The sequence below is a fragment of the Octodon degus genome, unplaced genomic scaffold (assembly GCF_000260255.1).
Source record: "Octodon degus isolate 3935 unplaced genomic scaffold, OctDeg1.0 scaffold00081, whole genome shotgun sequence".
Classification (NCBI taxonomy): Eukaryota; Metazoa; Chordata; class Mammalia; order Rodentia; family Octodontidae; genus Octodon; species Octodon degus.
Window position 1 is genome coordinate 1,499,762 of NW_004524657.1, and position 22,720 is coordinate 1,522,481.

Here is a 22,720-nt window from a genome sequence, read left to right on the forward strand (position 1 = left end):
GATAGAGTTATTACCTTAGCACCAGGTCCAGATCTGTGAAGTTCAGATTCCTCCAGGTGGGTGTTGTTTGGATCTGGCTGCTGTGCTCCACTTAATTCTGCTGCAGCAGTTAGAGTTGAACCCTTTGTGTCACTCTGGCAAGATGTTCTGCTCCTGAATCAGCTGGGTGGGTCTTGCCTCTAGCCTCTTTGCAGGGAGTTCTGCCGAAGGGTTCCGTGCTGGGTCTGCAGCCTGGGTCAGATGAGGATCCCTGGGCCCCGGGTCGTCTCATTCACTCGCCAGGCCTGCGCTCCGGGTCTGTTCAGGATACCGCGGCCCAGTCATCTCACTCACTCGCTGGGCCTGCGCTCTGGGTCTCCAAAATATTTTTTTAATCTTTGAAACAAGGTCTAACTACATTAGTGATGGTGAACCTATGGCACACGTACCATAGTGGGCATGCAAACCCTTCTCTGTTGGTACATAAGCCAAGGTACCCCAACATTACACCAGGAGCTTAATGTTGGATATCAGGTTTAATTGCAGTGTGGTCCTTTGCTACAAATGACTTCTGGGTTGCAATTTGGGCATTTGGTTCGCCATCAATGTACTACACTGTATAGACAGAACTCAAACTTGTGATCTTCTTGCCTCAGCCTCACAAGTGCTAGGATTACAGGGATATGCCACTATACCTAGCTCAGGTTTAATTCCTAATTTGTCAATTTTTGAGGTCCATAGAGATAGCTCAACAAAAGCACCTGCCTGGCAAGTGCAAGGTCCTGAGTTCGGTCTCCAGTACTGAAAAAAAAAAAAAAAAATGAAAAAAAAAAAAAAAAAGTGAAATTTGCCAGTTTTTGGACTGTCTCCAGAAATTACTCATTAATTTTTATCTAATTTTTTATAGGGAAGTCTGAAAGATTTAGAAAATGTCTCTTAAACAATAGATTGAGATGAAGAACTACATTAAAGGGCTATTTACAGATAGATGTTACCTACTAAACCCTGCCAGGCTGGCGTATTTGTGATCAAGCTGAGTAGAATGAGATACAGGTAGTATTTTATGTAACACTTTCAGAAGTTATACCACATGAGTAAAAGTAGATCTTTTCAAATCTAATCAATAAATACTATATTTAGATGCTCACTAGATAAATCAGAATAAAGAATGTTTAATAAATTCAACATCAATTAGTCATCTTTATTAGGAAGAGGAAGAAAATGCCACTTGTTTTGGGGTTAGAGCACCATTTGATAGTTACAGATTCTCAATTTACAATGGATTACATCCCATAAGCACATTGTTAGGTTGAAAATTTCCTTAGGTTGAAAATGCATTTAACACATCTGCCTTACTGTGCATCATAGCTCAGCAGCTCAGTATCCTGTAGAATATCTGTTCATGGTGTGATTGTGTGGTTGACCAGGTCATGGCTCACTGCTGCTGCTCAGCATTGTGAGTACAGTATTGTAACTCCTGTTAGTAGTCTGGGAAAAAACATTTAAAAATTACAATGAGGTTTCTGTTGAACGTCTATTGGATTCACACCATCATAAAGTCAAAAATTGTAAGTTGAGCCCTCTTCAGTGGCACAGTATTTACATATGAAATTCAGGCAGTTTTAGGGTTATTTCTCATGTAGCTGGTAGAGTTAGGTATTGTAAATTTTATATTGTTAGGTGTTAAATATGACATAGAGATATCTTATGATGGGATAAGAGAAAATTGTACAATAATACGAGGAAGCGCACCATTAACTTTAAAGAAGATAAAGGAATACTGCAGGAGGGACCAATAAACAGTTCAATTTCATTTAGACAATGTTTATTTCATATATTTGTTAGGCTACACCATGAAATTTTTTGTTTTGCTATTATAACAATTAAGTAAAAAACACATTTCATTGAAAAAATACTTCTAAGCTTAAGCGTTTAACATATAAATATACTGCACAAAGACTACCTATTCACAAATTACTATGTACATTGTTTCTAAAACACATAACATTTATAAAAGTATACTTGTAAATGGCTGCAATGTTTTCAGCTCTAGATAACAGAAAAATTGCTTTGTAAAGTGCCATGTAGTAAATATCTTGGGCTCTGTGTTTGATTTGGTCTCTGTCAAAACTACTCAACTCTGCTGATGTAGTGTAAAGGCAGCCACAGGCAAGCAACTAAGAAATGAGATTTGTCTCTGTGAGTGTTCTCAACATACCTTATTTGTGGACAATGAAATTTCAATATTCCACAAAATATTAATTTCAGCCATTTAATAATAAAAATTATTCTCAGTTTATAAGCTACAAAAATGGACCGTGGGCTAGATCTAGCTGATGGGCTATACTTTGTCATCTCTTCCTAACCCAGTCAGGATCTACTTCTGAATTACTAGAAAAAAGCTAAAAAAAAAAAAGCAAAAAGCAAAGGAAAAAGGAAAAATCAAGGCACTAGCAGCAATAATATGAGATAATATTTTGTCACCTTTTTTTGGTACAGTAAATCAGGATTGTAAACTAAAATAATATCTAATAATATCTTGAGTCTGAGACACTATTCTAGTTGCTTTAAAAATATTAACTCATTTCAACTTCAAAGTAATCCTATGACATTATTAATGCTACTATTACAGAAAAGGTACTGAGGCACAGTGGGAGATGAGTGTCAGACCCCATGCTGGCATCTGAGCCAAGGCAATAAGAGCCTGGAGTCCACAATTCAAGTAAAAACTACATTTTGTTTAAAAATTACTTCTAAGCTTCAACTTTCAACATATAAATATGCTCCACAAAACTGCTTATGCACAATTACTGTGTACATAATTTCTAAAACACATGACATTTATAAAAGTATACTTGTAAATGGCTGCAATGTTGCCAGCTTTCGGTAACAGAAAACGTACTTTGTAAAGTAAGTTTAATCATTATGCTATGTTACTTCTACCAGGATAAAAAAGGCAGGGAAGAACATTTAGGACTCTGATTCTGAATACAGACACAGATAGCTCTACCCTGATCAAACTTGAACAGATGAGGTAAGAGAAATTATATTTCTTGTATAGCACTCAGTTTTTGTTATATTAAGTGCAATAATTCTACTGTTTTCAGGTACTTTAAAAGCAGTTCAGGCTTTTGCAAAAATAAGTATGGTCCTAATTCAAAATTTGGCTGACCACATAGCTGAACATTTCACAAAAAGGTTTTAGTTCCATTTTAAAATGTTAGTCAGTAACTGTATATTTAAGTGCCAGGAAGAAGGCAGAAAAGACACACTATAATTTAAAGAGTATTGCACATTGCACTATAGTATATATTAACAACAGGAGTCACCTGTGAGACAATGGGTTACATCTTCCTACACATAAGTTACTGAGCTGAGGTGATATGTTTTCCTATATACAACTATGATATGTGTTCACATGTATGTTAGACATCTATAAGTTATAATTTGTTGCATACTTACATACATAAGCCCTAAACTAAGACTCTTCATGTCTATTTAATGATGCTGCCTGATAATTCATTTTGGCTTTAAAAACATTTTTTTAATCTGTAGATATTTGCAGGTTTCTTTAAAAAGAACAAGTAATTTTGGAATCTGTAATACAACTTATAGTATAAGCGCTTCCCTCAGTACAAATTATTTTCTTTTTAGGTGCAAATCTTTCAAATATCTATAAAGGTATTATCCAAGCACTGATGTGACATTCAATGGAACATCAGTTCTTGATAAAGACATATATTTCCTGCAATCTTTGCACTTATCCCCTTTGAATTCTCTAATATGTGAGAGCAATGTGTGTAAAAGTGGAATACTCAAGATACCCTCAGGAATTTCTTACACATGTGAGAAATTTCATTGAATGTGAGCTTTTCATTGTGTAGTGTTGGCTGCCCTGACAGAAAACTTGACATTCATTTTACTTACAGATTTTTCCTGTGTGATTTCTATGCTATAAAGTAATGACTTCTAAAATAAAATTTTTGTGTTATAATTTGTACAGTTTCTGCCATCTATAAGGTATGACAGTCAAGTCTAGTGAGTGGAAAACTTCTCCTGAATAACTGTGTAAAACTTTTTTTCTCAGTGCATTTGCTAATATTCTACAAGGTCAAATTTGGCATAAAAGTTTTCTTCTTAATGATATGCATGTGGTTTCTCTCCTGTGAATCATATGATTATGCTGAAGGATAAGTTCAGACAGAAATTCCTGATCCATACTATTTATCAGCTTTCTCCTTCTGTGTATGTGTTTTTTGATGTGCTGTGAGTTGTGACTTCTGGATAAAGGTTTCTCCACATTCCTGACACTCATAGGGCTTCTCTCCTGTGTGTTTTCTCTGATGTATGATAAAATGTGATTTCTGAGAAAAAGATTTTCCACATTCCTTGCATTCATAGGGCTTCTCTCCTGTGTGAGTCCTCTGATGTAATCTGAGGACTGAATTCACAGAGAAAGATTTACCACATTCTGTACATTCATAAGGCTTCTCCCCTGTGTGTTTTCTGTGATGTTTAGTGAGGTCTGACTTATAGAAGAAGTGTTTGCCACATTTATTACATTCAAAGGGCTTTTCCCCTGTGTGAGTTCTCTGATGTACTGTGAGGGCTGATTTCTGGTAGAAGAATTTCCCACATTCCTTACATTCATAGGGTTTCTCTCCTGTATGAGTTCTCTGATGGGTTTTGAGGTGTGAATTCCTAGTGAATAACTTCCCACATTCCTTACATTTATAGGGTTTCTCCCCTGTGTGTGTTCTCTGATGTACTGTGAGATGTGACTTCTGGGAGAATGACTTCCTACATTCCTTGCACTCAAAGGGTTTCTCCCCTGTGTGTGTTTTCTGATGAACCATGAGGTATGCTTTCACATAGAAGAACTTCCCACATTCAGTACACTCAAAGGGTTTCTCCCCTGTGTGCGTTTTCTGGTGTTCCATGAGGTGTGGCTTCTGGTAGAAGGATTTCTCACACTGACTGCATTCATAAGGTTTTTCCCCTGCATGAGTTCTTAGATGTCTATTAAGAGATGACAGATGGTAGAAGATCTTCTTACATTCTTTACATTCATAGGTTTTATCTCTAGTGTGACTTTTCTCATGAACTGTGAGTTCTTCATTTTTAGAAAAGGATTTCCCACATTTACCACAATCATAAGACTTGTTCTCAAAGTGCGTATCCCGATGGACTGTAAAGGCAGTCTTCTGGCAGAAGGTCTTTCCACATTCATTACATTCATAGCTCTCTACTTGGCGATAAGTTTTCTGAAGTTTTTTGAGTTCTCCAGTCCTACATAAAAATTTTTAGATTTATTAATAGGTAAGACTTTTAAGACTCTGTGTGTGTGTGTGTGTGTGTGTGTGTGTGTGTGTTTATTTTTCAGGTAACTCTGAGGACCAACTTCCAACGATGTTCCCATATCCACTAGGTTCACAAGGCTTCACCATTGTCAATACTCTCACATTCTGCAGTTTACTGCTGGAAAGAATGAACCTTCACATGCATTATGCAGTAGGATTTTCCAGCTGACTGCACTCTACTTTGGATAATTTAGAAGAAGCAAAAGATGACTTCCATGTTTGAATCTCCCGATCCTACTATAGAGTGTTATGTAAAATGGCATTGCCATTTTGACTATATTCTTTGGGATTCACTCCCATGTCAGTTTCCCCATATTTAGTATTAACTAATACTCTCCCATTCCAAGAACCCCCATCAAGACTTGCCACAAAGCTTCTACTTTAAACATAATTGTTACACTTGCCTTGAATTATCAGCTGGGCTCTTCTGGTTCCCTGCACCATGCTCATGGATATTCCGTAGGTTTTCTACAAGGAAATTGAGATTTTTTTAAAAATTTTTTTTTATTTTTCAACAAATAATACACTGCATATATTCTTCTTAGTGGTTAATTGCTGTACAAGATGCGGACTTGTGATCCTATTTACAAACACCATTAGAACAAATCATTCTATTCATTAACAGAATGTAACTATATATCTATCCCAACCACTTTGAATACACAGATACAAAATGGACATTCATCTGTATAACCCATTTTTCTAAATTCCGTTATTGAATATTATAGGTGTGTAAACTCAGCAAAATATTCTAAAAGAGTCCAGTAGTCTATAATAGCATTGGGTCTTCTGTTTAACTGGCAATGTCAGAAATTATTGACCTGAGTCCCCCACAGCTCAACTTAACAGCATGGCTTTATTTCTTATAATTTCGTCTTCATACTTTTCTGCTGGATGGTTAAGATCAAGGTAAAGCAGGACCTGTGCAACAAGAGTTGTAGCTTTTTGGTCTGAGAAGGTCAGTGAAATGCCCTCAGGATTTGTCCTGAGATTCTGTACCTCAGATTGTAGAACCTTTATCAGTGCAGTCATGTGGATGAGTCACGGCCAATGCTTGGCCAATGTGCTCTCTGTGAAAGCCTGAGAGAGTATCTTCTCCCCATGTGACTCTCCTTAGGCCCACTCTATGTCATCAATCACTTTCCTCTTTGGCCCCATAATCTTCTTGATCAGAAAATTTGGGACACTACCGAGGTACATGACGTTACAGTACAAGTTCTCATATGTCCTGAGTCTTAATTGACCTTAGAAGGCTAGGGCCAAAATGTTGGCTTTCCTTGTATCCCTCCTTTTTCTCTAATTTTGGTCTGCAAACTTAGGTTGTTAACCATCCAGAGGAAATTGAGATTTTAACACACTTATATTTATAGAGTTGATTCTTAGGCTTCAGGCCAAATGCCAAAATTAAAGAATTCAAATGGAAACCTCCTTTGCCTATTATTTTGGAAAAATAAAACTTTAAGAAATTCTGTAGCAAACTGGAAGGAACCTGATTATAACCTAAGCATCTCTCCCACTTCTACAAATGTGACTTTAAAACCATGCAGGTAAAAGCTAAGACAAAAACAACATAAAGTTTTCAATTCTTTTGGAAAAAACACCTAGAAGGGGAATAGCTAGGTCAAATAGGCCCTCTAATCCTAGGTTTTTGAGGACTCTCCACACTGATTTCCAAGTGGTTGTACCAATCTACACTCCAACCAATAATGGAGAAGTGTTCCTTTTCCCCCACAGCCTCACCAGCCTTTGTTATTGCTTCATTTCTTGATATTAGCCATTCTTTCTGTGATGAGAATACCACAGTGAAATATGTGCACCCATGTTTATAGTGGCACAATTTGTCATAGCTAAATCTTGCAAAGAACCCAAATGTCTATCAGCTGAGGAATAGATAAAAAAAGATGTGGTGCATTTATAGAATGGAGTATTATTGAGCTATAAGGAAGGCTTTTATAGGTAAATGGATACAACTACAGATCATACTCATAAGTAAAATAAATCAGACCTGCATGTGTAAATATCATATTGTCTTCCTAGTGTAAGAAACTGAAAGAATAAATAAAATCTGAAAGTTAGAATAGATACAGTGAAAGGGAAATAAACTGCTCAAAAGTAAAGAGCAACTGGGATGGGGGAAAACAGAAAGGAAAGAAGGAAGGGAAACACACACACACACACACACACACACACACACACACACACAGAGAGTAGCTTAGATAATTATACTACTAATTTTTGTTTCAATTTCATGTATTTGGTACAAGGTCTCAAGGTCTCAATATGCATCTTGGACTCATAGTGATTCTCCTGTGTCAGCCTCCCCAGACCTGGAATTCCAGGCATGTACCAACACACCCGGTCTTGGTGGCTGGCTTGTTGTGCCCAGGGCAGGGATGGCACAGCATGTGGTACTGGGGACTAAACTCAGGTCCTTACACTTGCCTAGGCAGGTGCTTAGACCGCTGAGCTATTTCTGTGGCCCCATACTACTAATTTCTATTGGTTTAATGAAAGGAACAGTTAATGGCTAATAGTTTGATCAGCTTTGTATGTTTGTATCTGGTAATCTGAACTTCTTTGAAGGTAATAATATGCAATATAACAACTGTTATTAATTTCCTATGATTTTGTTTCCAAAGTTCTGTATTTTTATTTTTTAAAATTCTCTTTAAAATTAAAAAAATAACAATATGGAACAAAATATACTCAAACAAAGGACAAAATATACTCGTGTCACTGAGCAGCAATGTGGTAATCCCAGAGAATGCTGTGATCCCATTAAAGATAGTGAACAGTATGCAGAATGAGAAAAATTAGTGGACACCTGTATTATTGGAAATATCAGGAAAAATTAAGTTGGATAAAGGAACTGACATGTAGGCCTTTCCCCCTTCTCAACTCACACTTAGATCTCTGTGTCAGGGTTCCTTGTATGGTGTTTTCCCCTCATCCATAGGAGACAATTCCCAGACCCCCAGTGGATACTGACAACACAGAATGTACACAACAGTATGTATACTATATTCTTTCATATTATATAGTGTATACTATGTATACTATATTCTTTTGTACACACACACAAGCCTTCACCTTTACTTGTAAAAAGCACTTCATAGATTCACTGTGGCATATCTGAATTGTCAGTATCCTTACCCCTGTGTTTTGGCGCCATTATTAAATAAAGTAAGGATGACTTGAACATAAGCCCTGCAACCTTCAATGGTCGATCTGATATTTGAGATGGCTACTGAGTGACTAAAGCAGGTCAGGTACATAGCATGGATATACTGGACAAAGAATTATTCATAGCCCAGATAAGACAAAGCAGATAACTGAACCTAATGGAAAGTGATCAGATCAGGGAAAATAATTTTATGTTTTTTTTCTGTCTATCCACACCCAGATGTCAATACTGAAGTACTGACAATTACTTTAACTTCAATTAACTCAGTCATCAATTTCCTCATATTTAGAGGAACAGTACTATAGTATAAGCTTTCACTCTCTACAAAGGTGGCTTAATTTTCACCAGGTTAAAAAAATCCCGAAATGTATATATCCCAAAAGAAAGATTTTTGGAAAAGCAGAGGGCAAACCATCTACATAACAGTACAAATTCCCACTTATAGAAACTGACATTTTCAATCCTATACATATCCTGACTACCAAATCCTATACTTCCAAAGTACCATTACCCACAATACAATCCTCAAATTTTGCTTTTATATCTTGGCCCCTATACCTCTGCTTCCAATTTATTTATTTTTTTCCAATTTATTATATAATCCTTAAAGATCAGATTACTTATCATTCTGGAACCTTTAAAATATGCATATATATATATATATATGCATTAAAGTAGCCAGTTGTGGCAGGCATATGCCTACCATTAATCCCAGTACTTGGGGGCTGGCCATATAGCTCAGCAGACTAAAGCACCTGCTTAGGCAAAGCACAGTGGCCAGGGTTCAATCCCTGGCGTCCTATGCCAGCCCCAACCCCAGGGCATGCTGAGATGACAATTGAGACTGGGCATGGTGGCATATGTCTGTTTTCCCAGTGTTTAGGGGGCCAAAAACAGGAGGATCACTATGAGTCCAATCTACGTAGTGAGACCCTGTAGACCCTGTACATAAATTTAGACTCTTACCATAATAGTCAGTTAACATTAGTTTACCATGAAAGGCCAGGGTCAGTATAAATCTGCTGTATTACACAATTACTTTTGAGAATTTCAATTAAAATTTTGGGTGGATGCCTGTATTTGGGTGGCTTAGGCAGAAAGATTACTGCAGAAGCCAGCCAGTGCTACATATTGAGTTAATTGAAGGCCAGCATGAACCATATAGTGAGACCCTGTCTCTAAAAGAAAAAAGATGTTTGTTCTTGATCCTATGACAAAAAGGGTGAGATCAATGGACCGATCTTGTAAGATGGTCAAATGTAGAACAGGATACAAATAAAACGAAGATGAAGAGATCAGTTTTAGGAATTCTCAGCATAAAGACACAAGCTTTGGTCTTATGAAGGAGTGAATCCTTACAGGAACATAAAGCAGAACAGAGAAATGTGTCTTTGTCTTGTTTATCAAAATTTATTCTTTCTACAAATATCTAATGAGCAATATATATGGACTAGGCTTTTTTCCTGATCCTGGCAACATGTTAGTCTGCAAGTCAGAAGGTCATAAAACTATTCAAAGAAGCAGGTAGGATAATTCTGACATCATAATACCCAAAAAGGTTACAATAGATCTTAAGAAAATTAATCAGTACTACATATGAAGGATAAATGTATATAAAAGTATCAATTATATTGAAATAATAAAATGGATGAAGAACTTAATGATTTACAATGAGTCCAGAGTTTAAAGAGAGACTAGGTAGTTAAAACTGGTATTAAAAATAAGAAAGCCATGTTGTTAATTTAAAAGTGGTTGATGTCATTTAAAAATACGTCTATAACTCAGACTTAAAAACACTTTATAATTGTGTAGTCTGATGGTCTGTGCATTGGTCTAGTCCCTGGAACAACATATTTCAACTCAAAAACGAAGTGACTGGTGACTAGAGAAAGAATACAACTGAAAAAGAGTAGCCGGGAATTCTAAAGAAAAGCATAAAATTCTCAGATAAGTTTAGGGAGGGTTTAGATTTTGTATATAGGAAAAATAACTAAATTTATTTTTTAAAATGTATAACAAAGAAGAATTTAAGTGGAGAAAACAAAAATTGGGGGCATGCTTTAGGATTCTTATATATGTGGATATGATCTCTGTAATCATTTCCAAACCACAGAGAATTCAGAGAGACTCCTGAAAAATATTTCAAAAGGCAGGAGGCACCAACCTCTCCTGATAATGATAACATGGGGTATAACTTGTAATTCACCTGAACTTTGGCGACATGGAAATTCCACTTCCAGTATCCATGGCTCTTTTCCTTGCTTCAACTTCGAAATCACATTTGACTTATTCACACGGTAACCTATTAATAGAAAAATAAGAAAAATTAGGACCAGCAATCTGCTCAGCACACTAAGTGCCTGTTTAGGCAAGTGCAAGGACTGGGGTTTGATCCCCTGAACCACATGCTGCACTGAGCTGGCCAATGAGACTGGGCATGGTGGCATACATCTGTAATCTCAGCGCTGGAGAGGCTGGAAACAGGAGGATCACTATAAGTCCGAGCTGTATAGTGAGACCCTGTACGAAATATATAAAATAATAATAATAATAATAATAATAATAATAATAAATGGTACAAATTACTTGGAATTTAGGTACTCTGTAAGGAAGTACAGTTTCAAGAAAGTAACAAAGATCTCACTTAAGACACATGTTTTTCTGGTACCCAAAATAAATTCATTTTACTTCTGAAACAAAGCTAATGTCATTCAATCTTATAGGACCCCTACATGTTCCAGCAACTGGGATGAGAAGTAGAAATTATTGGGAGTTCCATATGGGGAAGTCTTTCTTACCTACTGACACCAGGTGTCTGTAATTCTCCAGCATCACATCCTTGTACAGGGTCCTCTGAGCAGGAGTTAGCAATTTCCACTCTTCCTTGGTGAATTCCACAGTAACATCCTTTAATGTCACAGGTCCCTGGAACAACATATTTCAATTCAATTTTAAGTGATGGGTGACCAGAAAAGAGTACAACTGAAAAAAGACATTTAAGAATGGGGATGTTGCTCAGTGGTAAAATGTTTACCATGCATGCACAAGGCCCTGTCTCTGATCTCCAGTGAAAGAAAAGAAGAAAGGAGGGATGAAGAGAAGGCAGAAGGGAAGAAGAGGAAGGGAGAGAAGGAAGAAGAAAAAGGACAGGAAGAAGGGAAAAAGGAAGGAAAGGAAAATGAGGAGCACACATTAAATTAAGTCCTAAAGTACTGACAAAAGAATTTACTGTGGATAGTTGTGTTCATACATAGCTTCATACATACTTAATATATAGACATTTGTTTAGTACATATCTGTTGAATCCCCCAGCTCTTATGCCCACAACTTTGCTGAAGATGCAAAGATAAATAAAAGCAACTATGCCTGTTACCAAACTTATGACAGGGAACCAAGATGTAAATTTTTGCAGGTAATGTGTATGAAGATGCTATGACACATACATACTAGATACAAGAGGGACACAAGGACAGTTATTTACATTTTGTATTATGTGTGCTTTTAATAAGTGGTTAAATTGATAAAAATTTTGGCAATAAACAGTACGTAATTGGCAAAATCAGGGATGGATGAGAAATAGCAAGTTGTAGATAACACAATATGATATGAGAATAGAGTATAGGACCAAGATTACTTAGTAGTACCTAGTACTAACAAATAATGTGCAGCAAATGGAATTCTAGTACATCATAGTAGTACTTACCCAAGAAAAACAAAATATGTGTTCACAAAAATATCAGTATATTATTAGTTATACTCGCTTTACTCAGAATTGCCAAACAAGCTGTACTCAGAATTTTCTAAAAGACAAAACAAATACTTTTAAATGTTTTTGCTGTATTAAATCAGTAATTAAATGGGTACAGCCATAGAGTTGAACAATATCTAACAATGAAAATGAACATACTACTGATACACATGCTCAAATCTCAAATGCATCATGCTGAATAAAAGAAGGCAGTCTCAAAAAGAAAAACAAAGTATATAATACAATTTATGTGATAATCAGGAAAATAAAAAATTATAGGGTTGAAAAACAGATCAGTGAGGGACTGGGGAGATGGCTCAGCGGAATAAGCGCTTCCCTGACAAGCGCAAGGGCCTGAGTTCAATCCCCGGTTCCGCAAAAAAATAAAAAATAAAAAATAAAAATAAAAACAGATCAGTGATTGTTAGGGACTTGTGATAGGAAGGTTGGTTACAAAGAGGGACCTGGGAGAACTTGATGATAATGGAATTGTTCTGTTGCTTGACTGTTGTGGTGATTGCAGGTTTTTAGGCATGTTAAAACTCACTGAAAGGTGTAACACAAACAATGATTTCTGATCTAAGTTTTAAAAAAATCACATTCTAGGATAGTTTTTTTTTTTTTTTTTTTTTGTGGAACCATGGATTGAACTCAGGCCCATGCACTTGCCAGGCAAGTGCTTATTCTACTGCACTATCTCCCTGGCCCCATTAGGATAGCTATTGCTTAAAAAAAAAAAAACAGAAAATAACAATGTTGATAAATATGTGGAAAAGTTAGAACTCAACATTTTCAGCTGGGATGAATGTAAAATGCTACAACCACTGGAAAAACAGTAGAGTGGCTCTTCAAAAATATTAAACAAAGAGCTTCAGTATGGCTCAACAATACCACTTCTGGGTAAGCATCCAAAAGAACTAAAATCAAGGACTCAGCCATTTGAACACTCATTTACAAAGCAGCATTATTCACAATAAACAAAAGATGGAGGTAACTCAAGGGCCCATGAATGATAAACATACTGTGCTACAAGAGATGCAATAGTATCCAGCCTTAAAACAAAATTCTGACCTATGCTGCAAACATGGATGAAACTTGAGTAGACATTATACTACATGAAATAAGCCATCCAGGGAAAAGCAAACCCTGTATGATTCCACATACATAGGATGCCTAAACTAGTCAAATTCAGAGACAAACTAATGTAGTAGTTTTCAGGGGTTGGAGGGAAAGAAAGGAACAGAGAAGTGCTTTTTTTGTTAGTTTGTTTTTAATAGAATGTAAGATGAAAGCAGCTCTACAGATGATTGATAATGTTTATATAATAATATAAATGTACTTAATGCTACTGAATAAAATACTTAAGATTAAAATGGAAAATGTTATATACATTTTACCACAATTAAAAATAAAGATGAGAATCAAAGCCCCCACAAACCCCAACCTACTAAAGATAGCTATATGAAAACATGAAAGTTTAAGTCAGCAGGCATTGCAGGACTAAGATTTTGGAAGACAGGAAAATCTATTGAAATAAGCCATATACCACTGCTTAGAATTTTCAGGGGATTTCTAAGTTTCATAGCCAGAACAAAGATAGCACAAGGCAGGTTAGAACTGGCATCTCTAGAATAAGGAAAAAATTTAGTACTGAGTAGAATATAGAGTGTCAAAAAATAAACTGATCTCACCCTAACCAAAGAATAGGCCCTTTACTTAGGAAATTAGAAGGTTTCTAAAGTCGACCAGAGAACTGAGAATTCCAAAGATTAACAAGGGCCAAATTTCAGATCCAGGTACTTCAGAAGAGAATGGAAGGCAACTACTTTCACTTCTTGGGGTAATTTGGAGAGAATGAACTTTTAGCAAACTTTTAATGTTTGCTTGTGGGTTTGAATACCTGAAAGTGCCAGGCACAAAGCAAGTCAACAATGACTGTACCAACTGCTTTTGATTTCATCGGATGACAAAGTGCAATTTTATATCCAAGAGGTCTCCAGCAGAAACTTCTTACCTATGGCACAGTTTTACTTCCTATCAAATATTTCTAAATGGTCAGGTTAGTCAAAATGGGGAAGCAGGATGGTTAAGACCAAGATAAAGCAAGACCTATAACAAGAGATGTAACTTTTGTATCTGACAAGGTCAGTCAAATCCCCTCAGGATTTATCCTGAAACCCTGTATTGCAGTTTGTAGGTCCTTTGTCAGGTCAGCCATGTGGATGAGTCACAGCCACTGCTTGACCAATTTCTCTCTGTGAAAGCCTGAGAGAATGTTTTCTCTGTAGGTGACTCTCCTTAGGTACACTCTATATCATCGGTCAGTTTCCTCTGTGGCCCCATAATCTCCTTGATCATAAAATTTGGGACACAACTGAGTTACATGATATTGCAATACAGGTTCTCCTATGTCCTGAGTCCTCACTGACCTTGGAAGGCTAGGTTCAAAATGTTGGCTGTCCTTGTAGCCCTTGTTTTTCTCTAATTTTTGGTCTGCAAACTTAAGTTGTTAATCTTCCAGAAGAGAAGCTTATTATTATTACCCTACAATGTAGGCAATTGACAAAAGTATAAAAATGAAGTGTAAAAAGTAAAGCCATATTAATATGCTGAGCTGCAAAGGACTCAAGTCAACAACTTCTGACATTGCCAGTCCTATAGATAACCCACTACTATTATGGACTACTGGACTATATTGGATTATTTTGCTGAATTCACACACCTACAATATTTAAATGAGAATGGAATACCCATCTCTGACAAAAGTACACAAAAAAAGGAGATACAAATGAAGGACCATTTTGTATCTGTATATTCAAAATAGGATAGATATACATCTACTTTCTCTTAATTCAATGAATAGAAAGATTTGTACTAATAGTGTTTGTGGACAGGATATCACGTCTGCATCTTGTACTATGAATAACCACTAAGAAGACAATAATATGCAATGTATTAATTATTGTAACTGTCCTACTAATCGGTTTTGAGACTGTCTCATTGTTATTTGTTTCTCAATAAAATTATTTTTAAAAATGGGGAAGCAGTTTCTGGAACCAAATAAGAAGCTCCATAATAGATTTGGATGCTCTAAAATACAAACGCCATCTTTTGTCCCCACAGGACATTGCCTGAGTCCAATAAACTCCAAAAGCTAGGAGCAGCATTTCAGATGGAGACACTTCAGGTGGGAAGAGCATTGCCTGCCAGGTAGAAAGTCCTCAGTTATCCAAAGAACAGCTGGTAGCAAGGCTAGAATACATACAGAGGCCTTAGGGTCACAATCCAAGACTTAATCCTGCCTCAAATCACTGTAGGTCAATGATTTGAATATAATTGAAGCCCATGGCCAGCTGAAATACAACAGCAATCTGAGAGAAGTGTTGTACCATTTTCTGAGGGTTATTATTTACCTATTCTTTAGAAGAACCTGTTGCTATTCCAAACATAATATCCAACATTTTATTATAAATTATAAGACATTCAAAAAAGTAGGAAACAGATTCATACTACATAATGGAGCCTAAATGAAGCAGATCCACAGATCTACAGATAATGTAGATGTGAAGATTAGCACATAAGGATTTTTTTTTTTTGTCTTCTAGTACAGGGACTACAGGGTCTCACTACACAGATTGGACTCATAGTGATCCTCGTGTGTTCAGCCTCCCAAGTGCTGAGATTATAGGCTTGTGCCACCATAACCAGTCTCATTCGCTGTCTCAATGTGCCTCCGGGGTGGGGCCGGCACAGCACGCCAGGTATCAAACCCTGGTCCTGCACCTGTCTGAGTAGGCACTTCAGTTGGCTGAGCTATTTGGCCAGCCCAGAACTTTCAAGTAATTATGATAAAAATCTTAAATGATCTAGTAAAGCATACAATACAGATAAAAGGATAGGGAAATTTATTGAGAAAAAAACAGAATTAAAAATATATTATAAGAAGTAGATGTCATGAATTAGGAAGAGAATGAGCAGGGTATAAGGAAACTATGAACTGGAAAAAAAATCAGCTCAATAGATAATCATCCAAAATAGACAATTAAAATAAAGTATCGTGGCATGTGCCTGTAATCCCAGCACTTGGGAGGCTGAAAACAGGAGAATCACTACAAGTTCGATGTGTGTAGTGAGGTTCGGTAGACCCTGCATTAAATATTAAAAATAAAATAAAATCCAAAAGCAGTCTGTAGTATTTGAGGAATTTAGAATAATGTAATATAGTCTAACATTTATGTAACTGAAATCCTAAGAAAAGAGAATGGGGCAAAGCGAATATTTGAAGAATGAGTACTCAATCATGTATGTGTGTATGTGTGCATTTAATTTGAGTCAGTGCCTATGTTATAGGGTAATAATATCATTAAGCTTCTCTTCTAGAAGGTTAATAACTTAAGTTTGCAGACCAAAAATTAGAGAAAAAGAAGGGCTACAAGGATAGCCAATGTTTTGGCCCTAGTTATTCAAGGTCAGTGAGGACTCAGGACATAAGAGAACCTGACTGTAACATCTGTAACTCAGTGTGTCCCAAATTTTCTGATCAAGGAGATTATGGGGCCACAGAGGAATGTGATAAATGATGTAGAGTGTGCCTAAGGAGAGTCAAATGGAGAGAAAACATTCTCTCGGGCTTTCACAGAAAGAAATTGGTCAAGCAGTGGCTGTGACTCATCCACATGGCTGACACTGACAAAGAACCTACAAACTGCAATACAGGGTTTCAGGATAAATCCTGAGGGGATTTGACTGATCTCGTCAGACACAAAAGTTGCATTTCTTGTTATATAGGTCTTGCTTTATTTTGGTCTTAACCATTCACCAGAAAAGTGTAAAAACGAGGTATAAAAAGTAAAGCCATATTAATATTCTGAGCTGTAAAAGGCTCAAGTCAACTACTTCTGACATTGCCAGTCCTACGGATAACCCACTACTATTATGAACTACAGGACTATATTGGATTATTTTGCTGAATTCACATACCTATAGTATTTAAGTGGCAATGGAATACCCATCTCTGACAAAAGTAAGCAAAAAAAGGAGATACAAATGAGGGACCATTTTGTATCTGTATATACAAAATAGGATAGATGTACAGCTACTTTCTCTTAATTCAGTGAGAAGAAAGATTTGTGCTAATAGTGTTTGGACAGGATATCATGTCTGCATCTTGTATTACGAATAACTACTATAAAGACAACAATATGCAATATATTAATTATTGTAACTGTCCTACTAACCTGTTTTGAAACTGTCTCATTGCTATTTCTCAATAGAATTAATAAAAAACAATTGGAGTCAGAGTCTTTTGTAGTTCATGCTGGCTTTGAACTCCCTATATAGCTCAGGCTGTCCTCAAAATTTTGGTGATCCTCCTGCCTAAGTCTCCCAAGTACTGGGATTACAGGAATGTATCACCATGCACAGCTCCAAGTATTTTTTAAAATAGTAAAAGGCAAAAACATCCAGGGCTTTATTAGGCTGTAAGAAGGATTAACAGAAAACAAACATACCTGCATGCATCAGAGTCTAAATGTTAAAAAACCTAAAGTGCAATTATGTTCAAGGACATAACAGCCTTCTAATCAGAAACCACAGAAGACAAAATATATTCTAAAAGTGCAGAAGGAATGAAAACTCTAAACACAGAGTTTTTAATTGAACAAATCATTCAAAAATCAACGTGAAAAATTTTCAGAAATTCAAGTGAATTTGTTGCTATTAGTACTGAAATGATAAAGTAAGGTCTTTAGGCCTATGAGAGAACAAAAAAGTAAATAAATAAAATAAAAAGACAATGAAATGGTTATAGAATTCAGCTTCTATTTTCTGTGGGTAATAGTGAGGATAACATAAAGGAGGGGCAGTGACAAAGCTTCAACGGTACTTGTAATGTTCATTTTTTAACATGCAAGGGGATACATTGGTGTTAGCATAATTGTCCCTAAATTGTACATATGCTTGAGGTATATTCCCTTGTATAAAGGATAACTGTCAAATGTTTAAATGAACAGTAAAATAAAAATTCAAAGTTCTATAGCCTAAAGGCTATGTACCTCCGATGCTCCTCTACTTCATTGCTTTACTCTCATCAGTCTCCCCTTAAGTCACCTTTCTATCCTTAGTGTCCGAGACTCATTTTGGAACATGCCTCAGAGTGATTGTTCTTGCTGTTCCTCCCATCTAGACAACTCTTCCCTAGATATCTACCCAGCTGCCCCTAGTTAATTTAGGACTTTCCTCAAACACGGCTTTTTAGGGCTGGGGATATAGCCAGGGACACAGTGCCTGCCTGGCAAGGGTGAGGTCCTGAGGTTTTATTTAGTTATTTATTCATTTAGTTATTTATTTTCTTTTGTGCCATTTAGTGCTCCTACTGTTTTTCAGACTCCCCAGGTTGTGAGTTTGAGGGGTTTTTGTTTTTGTTTTTGTTTTGTTTTAAACAGGTCCTGAGTTGCCTGATAAACAAAACAAAACAAAACAAAACAAAACAAAACAAAACAAAACAACCAACCCTTTCAGAATGTTGTTTCCTAATAAACCTACAGTCTATTCCTTTCTTTATATTGTTCTTCCTCTCAAATTATGAATATGCTTCTGAGTATATGCCTGAGAAATACTACTCAAATGCTGATGAATTTTATTATATATTTTAAAAGTTGTACTTTTGTACAACTTACTCATTATCCTTCTCAGAAAAGTCTATAGTAGAAAAGTGTCAGGTTCGTAATGGAGGATACAAGTTTTTCAAAATTATAATTTTTACCGTAAAGCTCAAATTTTAACAGTGGTGAAAAATACTGTTGAGTGTTGTCGACATATCCTATAATTCTATCACTGAGGCAGGTTGAGGCAGGAGGATTCCAAGTTTGAGGCCAAGCCTGGGGTACTTAGGTCAACAAAGACAACCTGTCTCAAAAGACAAAAAAGATCTGGGAGTGTAGCTCAGTGGTAGTGTGCCCCTGGGTTCGATTTCTAGTACCGAAATCTACAACAGGTTATTTACTTTAAAGCAGCAGACTCACTTAATCATTGAGAAAATGTTATACATAAAAGTGTGAGAAGCCATAGTTTGTTTACCAGTTGTTTTTCAAGTAAAAGGAATTCGATTAAACAAACAAACAAACACAAAATGGCATGCATGAGCACAAGTGACAACCAACCATCACAGTTCAGGATGCAACAGAGGGTTTTACGTGAACTTTCCATATTGTCACACAGAATATTAAAAAGACGCATACTTGAGGGTCAAGAATTAATAGTTTTACTGTTTCAGTAAGGATATCCTTAAGTAAGATTTCTACTGAGTTCCTTGGAGGAACACAATAACAATAAATTGGTGTCATTGTTTTAACTCAAGCCTTATAGTCAGCAATCTCTATAGTACTGCTTTCACACCACCAAGGCAAGAGGCAGTTTGGACCTTAATGTTAAATTTGACCCCACAGATCTCTCAAGGAGGTCTCAGCTCCCAGCATTCAGCATATCACACTTTGTGGAGAGCTGCTGTTTTACTCAAACAGTATTTTCTCCCTGTGTGATTTTTAATAATTTTTTACTTTCTCTTTTAAAAAAATCCATTAAACACACACACACACACACACACACACACACAGTGAAACAAAGGGCTAAATGACTCACTTTGAACTTGTTCATTTTTTGCTGATCTTGGGAAAGGGTAGAAACTAGGAGGCCAGAACAGGAAAAGTTGGAAGAAAGAAGTCATAAGAGACAGTGTCTCGCCGCTCCAGGAATCACCTGTGAGAAATTTCCACACAACATTTTAGTAAGATAAAATGTTGACAGTCTGTTCACTGAACAATAAATGACCTGAAAAACCAAACAACTCTTTTCTGGCATTGTAGATGGTGCTGAAGCAATTTTTTTTTTTCCTTTTTGAGACAGGATTTCACAGTACAGTTTAGGCTAGCCTTGAGCACACTTTGTAGCCCAGGCTGGTCTCAAACTCAAAACCATCCTCATGCCTCAAACTTCCAAGTACTGGGATTGCAGATGTGTGCCACCATGCCCAGCAGCAAACATTTATTGAAAAAGAATTTATTGATAGAAGTTTTTTGAGTTACACATGATTTCTTCTACTAATATCATAAACCCAATTAGAAAATCTTTTAAATTTTTTTTAAAAAGAGACATCTCTTCTGCTTATAGTTTCTCAAAATACAGTTCCTTTAATATCATATATTATGTAAGTATGCTTAGAATAAATCTGGAGACTTTAGTTCAACTACAGGGTTTATTAAAATGAGGAGGCATTAATCTTCAAAAACCCTTCATGTACCATTATGATCCTTTAAAGTTTTCACTCAAGCACAAATCTAGACAATAGATTTGGAATTCTCTGCCCTCTCAAAATTTAGGTTGGGCATAGGATAAAATTTAATAAGGCCTTCATAGACTTTAACATGGCCACCTAATTTGACACTGACATAAATCTAGCTTCTAAAATAGCAGTAGGCACTTCATGTGTGCAGCAAAAGACAGCTAGATATTCATAATCTTGAAGCCCTTTTCATAAGCAGCAGAGACCACAGTCAGCTTGCCTGAGAAGCCCAAATACCATGAAGATGAATACAGTTTTTATTTTTATTTTTATTTTTTAAATCTCTTTCATTTCCTCTCAAGACACTAATCTTTGCCCTGGATAGGGCTCCCAGCTTCTCAGCAAAACTTAAAAACTGAAAACTCAAACTGGTTTCGATTTATTCATTCAGCAGTCCAGAGCCCCTGAGAAAAACTGACCCAAAGGTTGGGCGAACCCAAGATTCTGGAACTGGAACACTCCGTGGTGAGGTCGGTGGAGTGCACTCTGCAGCTGGCTTCTGAAGACGCCCAAGGAGAGCCAGACAGACGCTGGGTACCAGTAGGGCTGGATGTCAGCGCAGGAAAGGGCGCGATCCGCGCAGGACTGAGACCTGGAACCCCACCGCCAATACCGGGTGAACCGACTCGCTGGGAGTCCGTGGCGCGGCTGCTGCTGACCACGGAAGGTGGATGTGACACCACCAGAAGGATGGTCGTGGGGCCCGAACGAGACGGTAACGGAACAGCGGCATCCTGGTGACAAGGCGAGTAGCTCACCTTTTTGGGTGACCTCTCACCTTGACAGGTCCGACTCAGGCAGCAACCCCCCAGGAGATTACCCTGGTAGTCCCTACGTGGTGGCCGCGGCCCGACCCCCTCCTCCCACGCCGAGCCACCCTTCGCCCTCCCCTCGGAGGACCTGTCCCCCTCTCTGGTCCCCACCCCTCCTGGCAGCCCGCTACAGAGGCTTCAGACACACCTTCAGGGCTAGACCTCCCTCAGGCCACTGCCCCGCTCGGAGCCGCGGCACAGAGACCCGGGCTGCCCTCAGCCCCCCGGGGCGCCGGACAAAGCTGAGCTAACGGAGCCAGAGCCGCGCATGCGCAGAGCCTGCAGGGCGTCCCAGAAATCCCCGCGCGGGTGCGGCCCCGCTACCTCCGGGACTTTGGCTCCGCAATCTGCGTGGGCTCTCGCTAGGGATACCTCTTCTTTTTTACTTAATTTATTTTTATTCTAGAGACAGGGAATTACTAAGTTGCCCTGGCTGTCGACAGCTCTCTGCAAAGAGATGGATCGTGACTTGTCAAGCACTTGGGCCTGAGCATAAAACTACCTGCAAAGAGCGATCCGTCTGGTAAATGAGGCTGTTATCCTGGTAACAACTTCCAAAATTGTGCAGATCATAGCTGAGTAATGTGATAAATCAAAAACAGAGGTGCGTACCATACATAACACTGCCTAAAAGCAAAAAAAAAAAAAAAAAAAAAGCTTAATATAAAGTATACAGACATCGCAAGAGTTTTATACAAATTGCAACGGTAGCTGGAGGTGCATTCCTTGAAGGCCTGGCCTCAAGAGAAAGATGGAATAACTATACCCGCATAACTTCCTGAGGAATAAACAATAGCGATTGATGTTCTAACTAGGCATCAGTCATCCAAGTGGGGGACAAGGACTTCTTGACCCATCTCTTCTGAAAAAAAAACCTGCCCTTTTTCTTTCAGTGTACTCTTGATATGTGACTTACTTCCCTGTTGGATCAATATTACCTAAATAACCAATTGTAATCTTATTGTTTGCTTATAGTTTTGTTGCATGTTTTACCCACTTTATGATTTTGTACCCATCTTGTGATTTTGCTTTATAAAACTTGGAGAAGGGGTCTCCTTGGTAACCCACTTTCTGGGTAGCTCACACGGGAGCTGTCTCTCAATAAAATTTGGTACTCTTAACCTCTGTTGTTCCTTAGAATTCATTCTTAGATTTGGGGGAATACAAACTCAGGGTATGGGACATCTAGCAGGTTGGGAGTTAACAATATTTCCTCCAGATATTTGGAGGCCCTATATCATTACTGGTGTATAATATCATGACTATTATTTCACTAAGGAAGATATATGAAATATATGA

General features: G+C 37.4%; 1 protein-coding gene across 4 annotated transcripts; it reads right to left on the bottom strand.

Moving 5' to 3' along the window:
• Positions 1-1,479: 1,479 nt before the first annotated feature.
• Positions 1,480-21,675, bottom strand: Znf25 (zinc finger protein 25). 4 transcript variants are annotated; one of them, XM_023721231.1, is made up of 7 exons: positions 21,570-21,675; positions 21,029-21,201; positions 19,910-20,026; positions 11,322-11,448; positions 10,730-10,825; positions 5,744-5,807; positions 1,480-5,268 (listed from the first exon to the last, which is right to left on the bottom strand). In XM_023721231.1, the coding sequence occupies exons 3-7, from the start codon at positions 19,922-19,924 to the stop codon at positions 4,200-4,202; spliced, it is 1,371 nt and encodes a 456-aa protein (XP_023576999.1). In that variant the 5' UTR covers positions 19,925-20,026; positions 21,029-21,201; positions 21,570-21,675; the 3' UTR covers positions 1,480-4,199. The 4 variants fall into 4 exon arrangements, with proteins under 4 accessions (XP_023576999.1, XP_023576997.1, XP_023576998.1 ...); XM_023721229.1 differs by having other exon boundaries at positions 21,029-21,260; XM_023721230.1 differs by having other exon boundaries at positions 21,029-21,263.
• Positions 21,676-22,720: the final 1,045 nt, after the last annotated feature.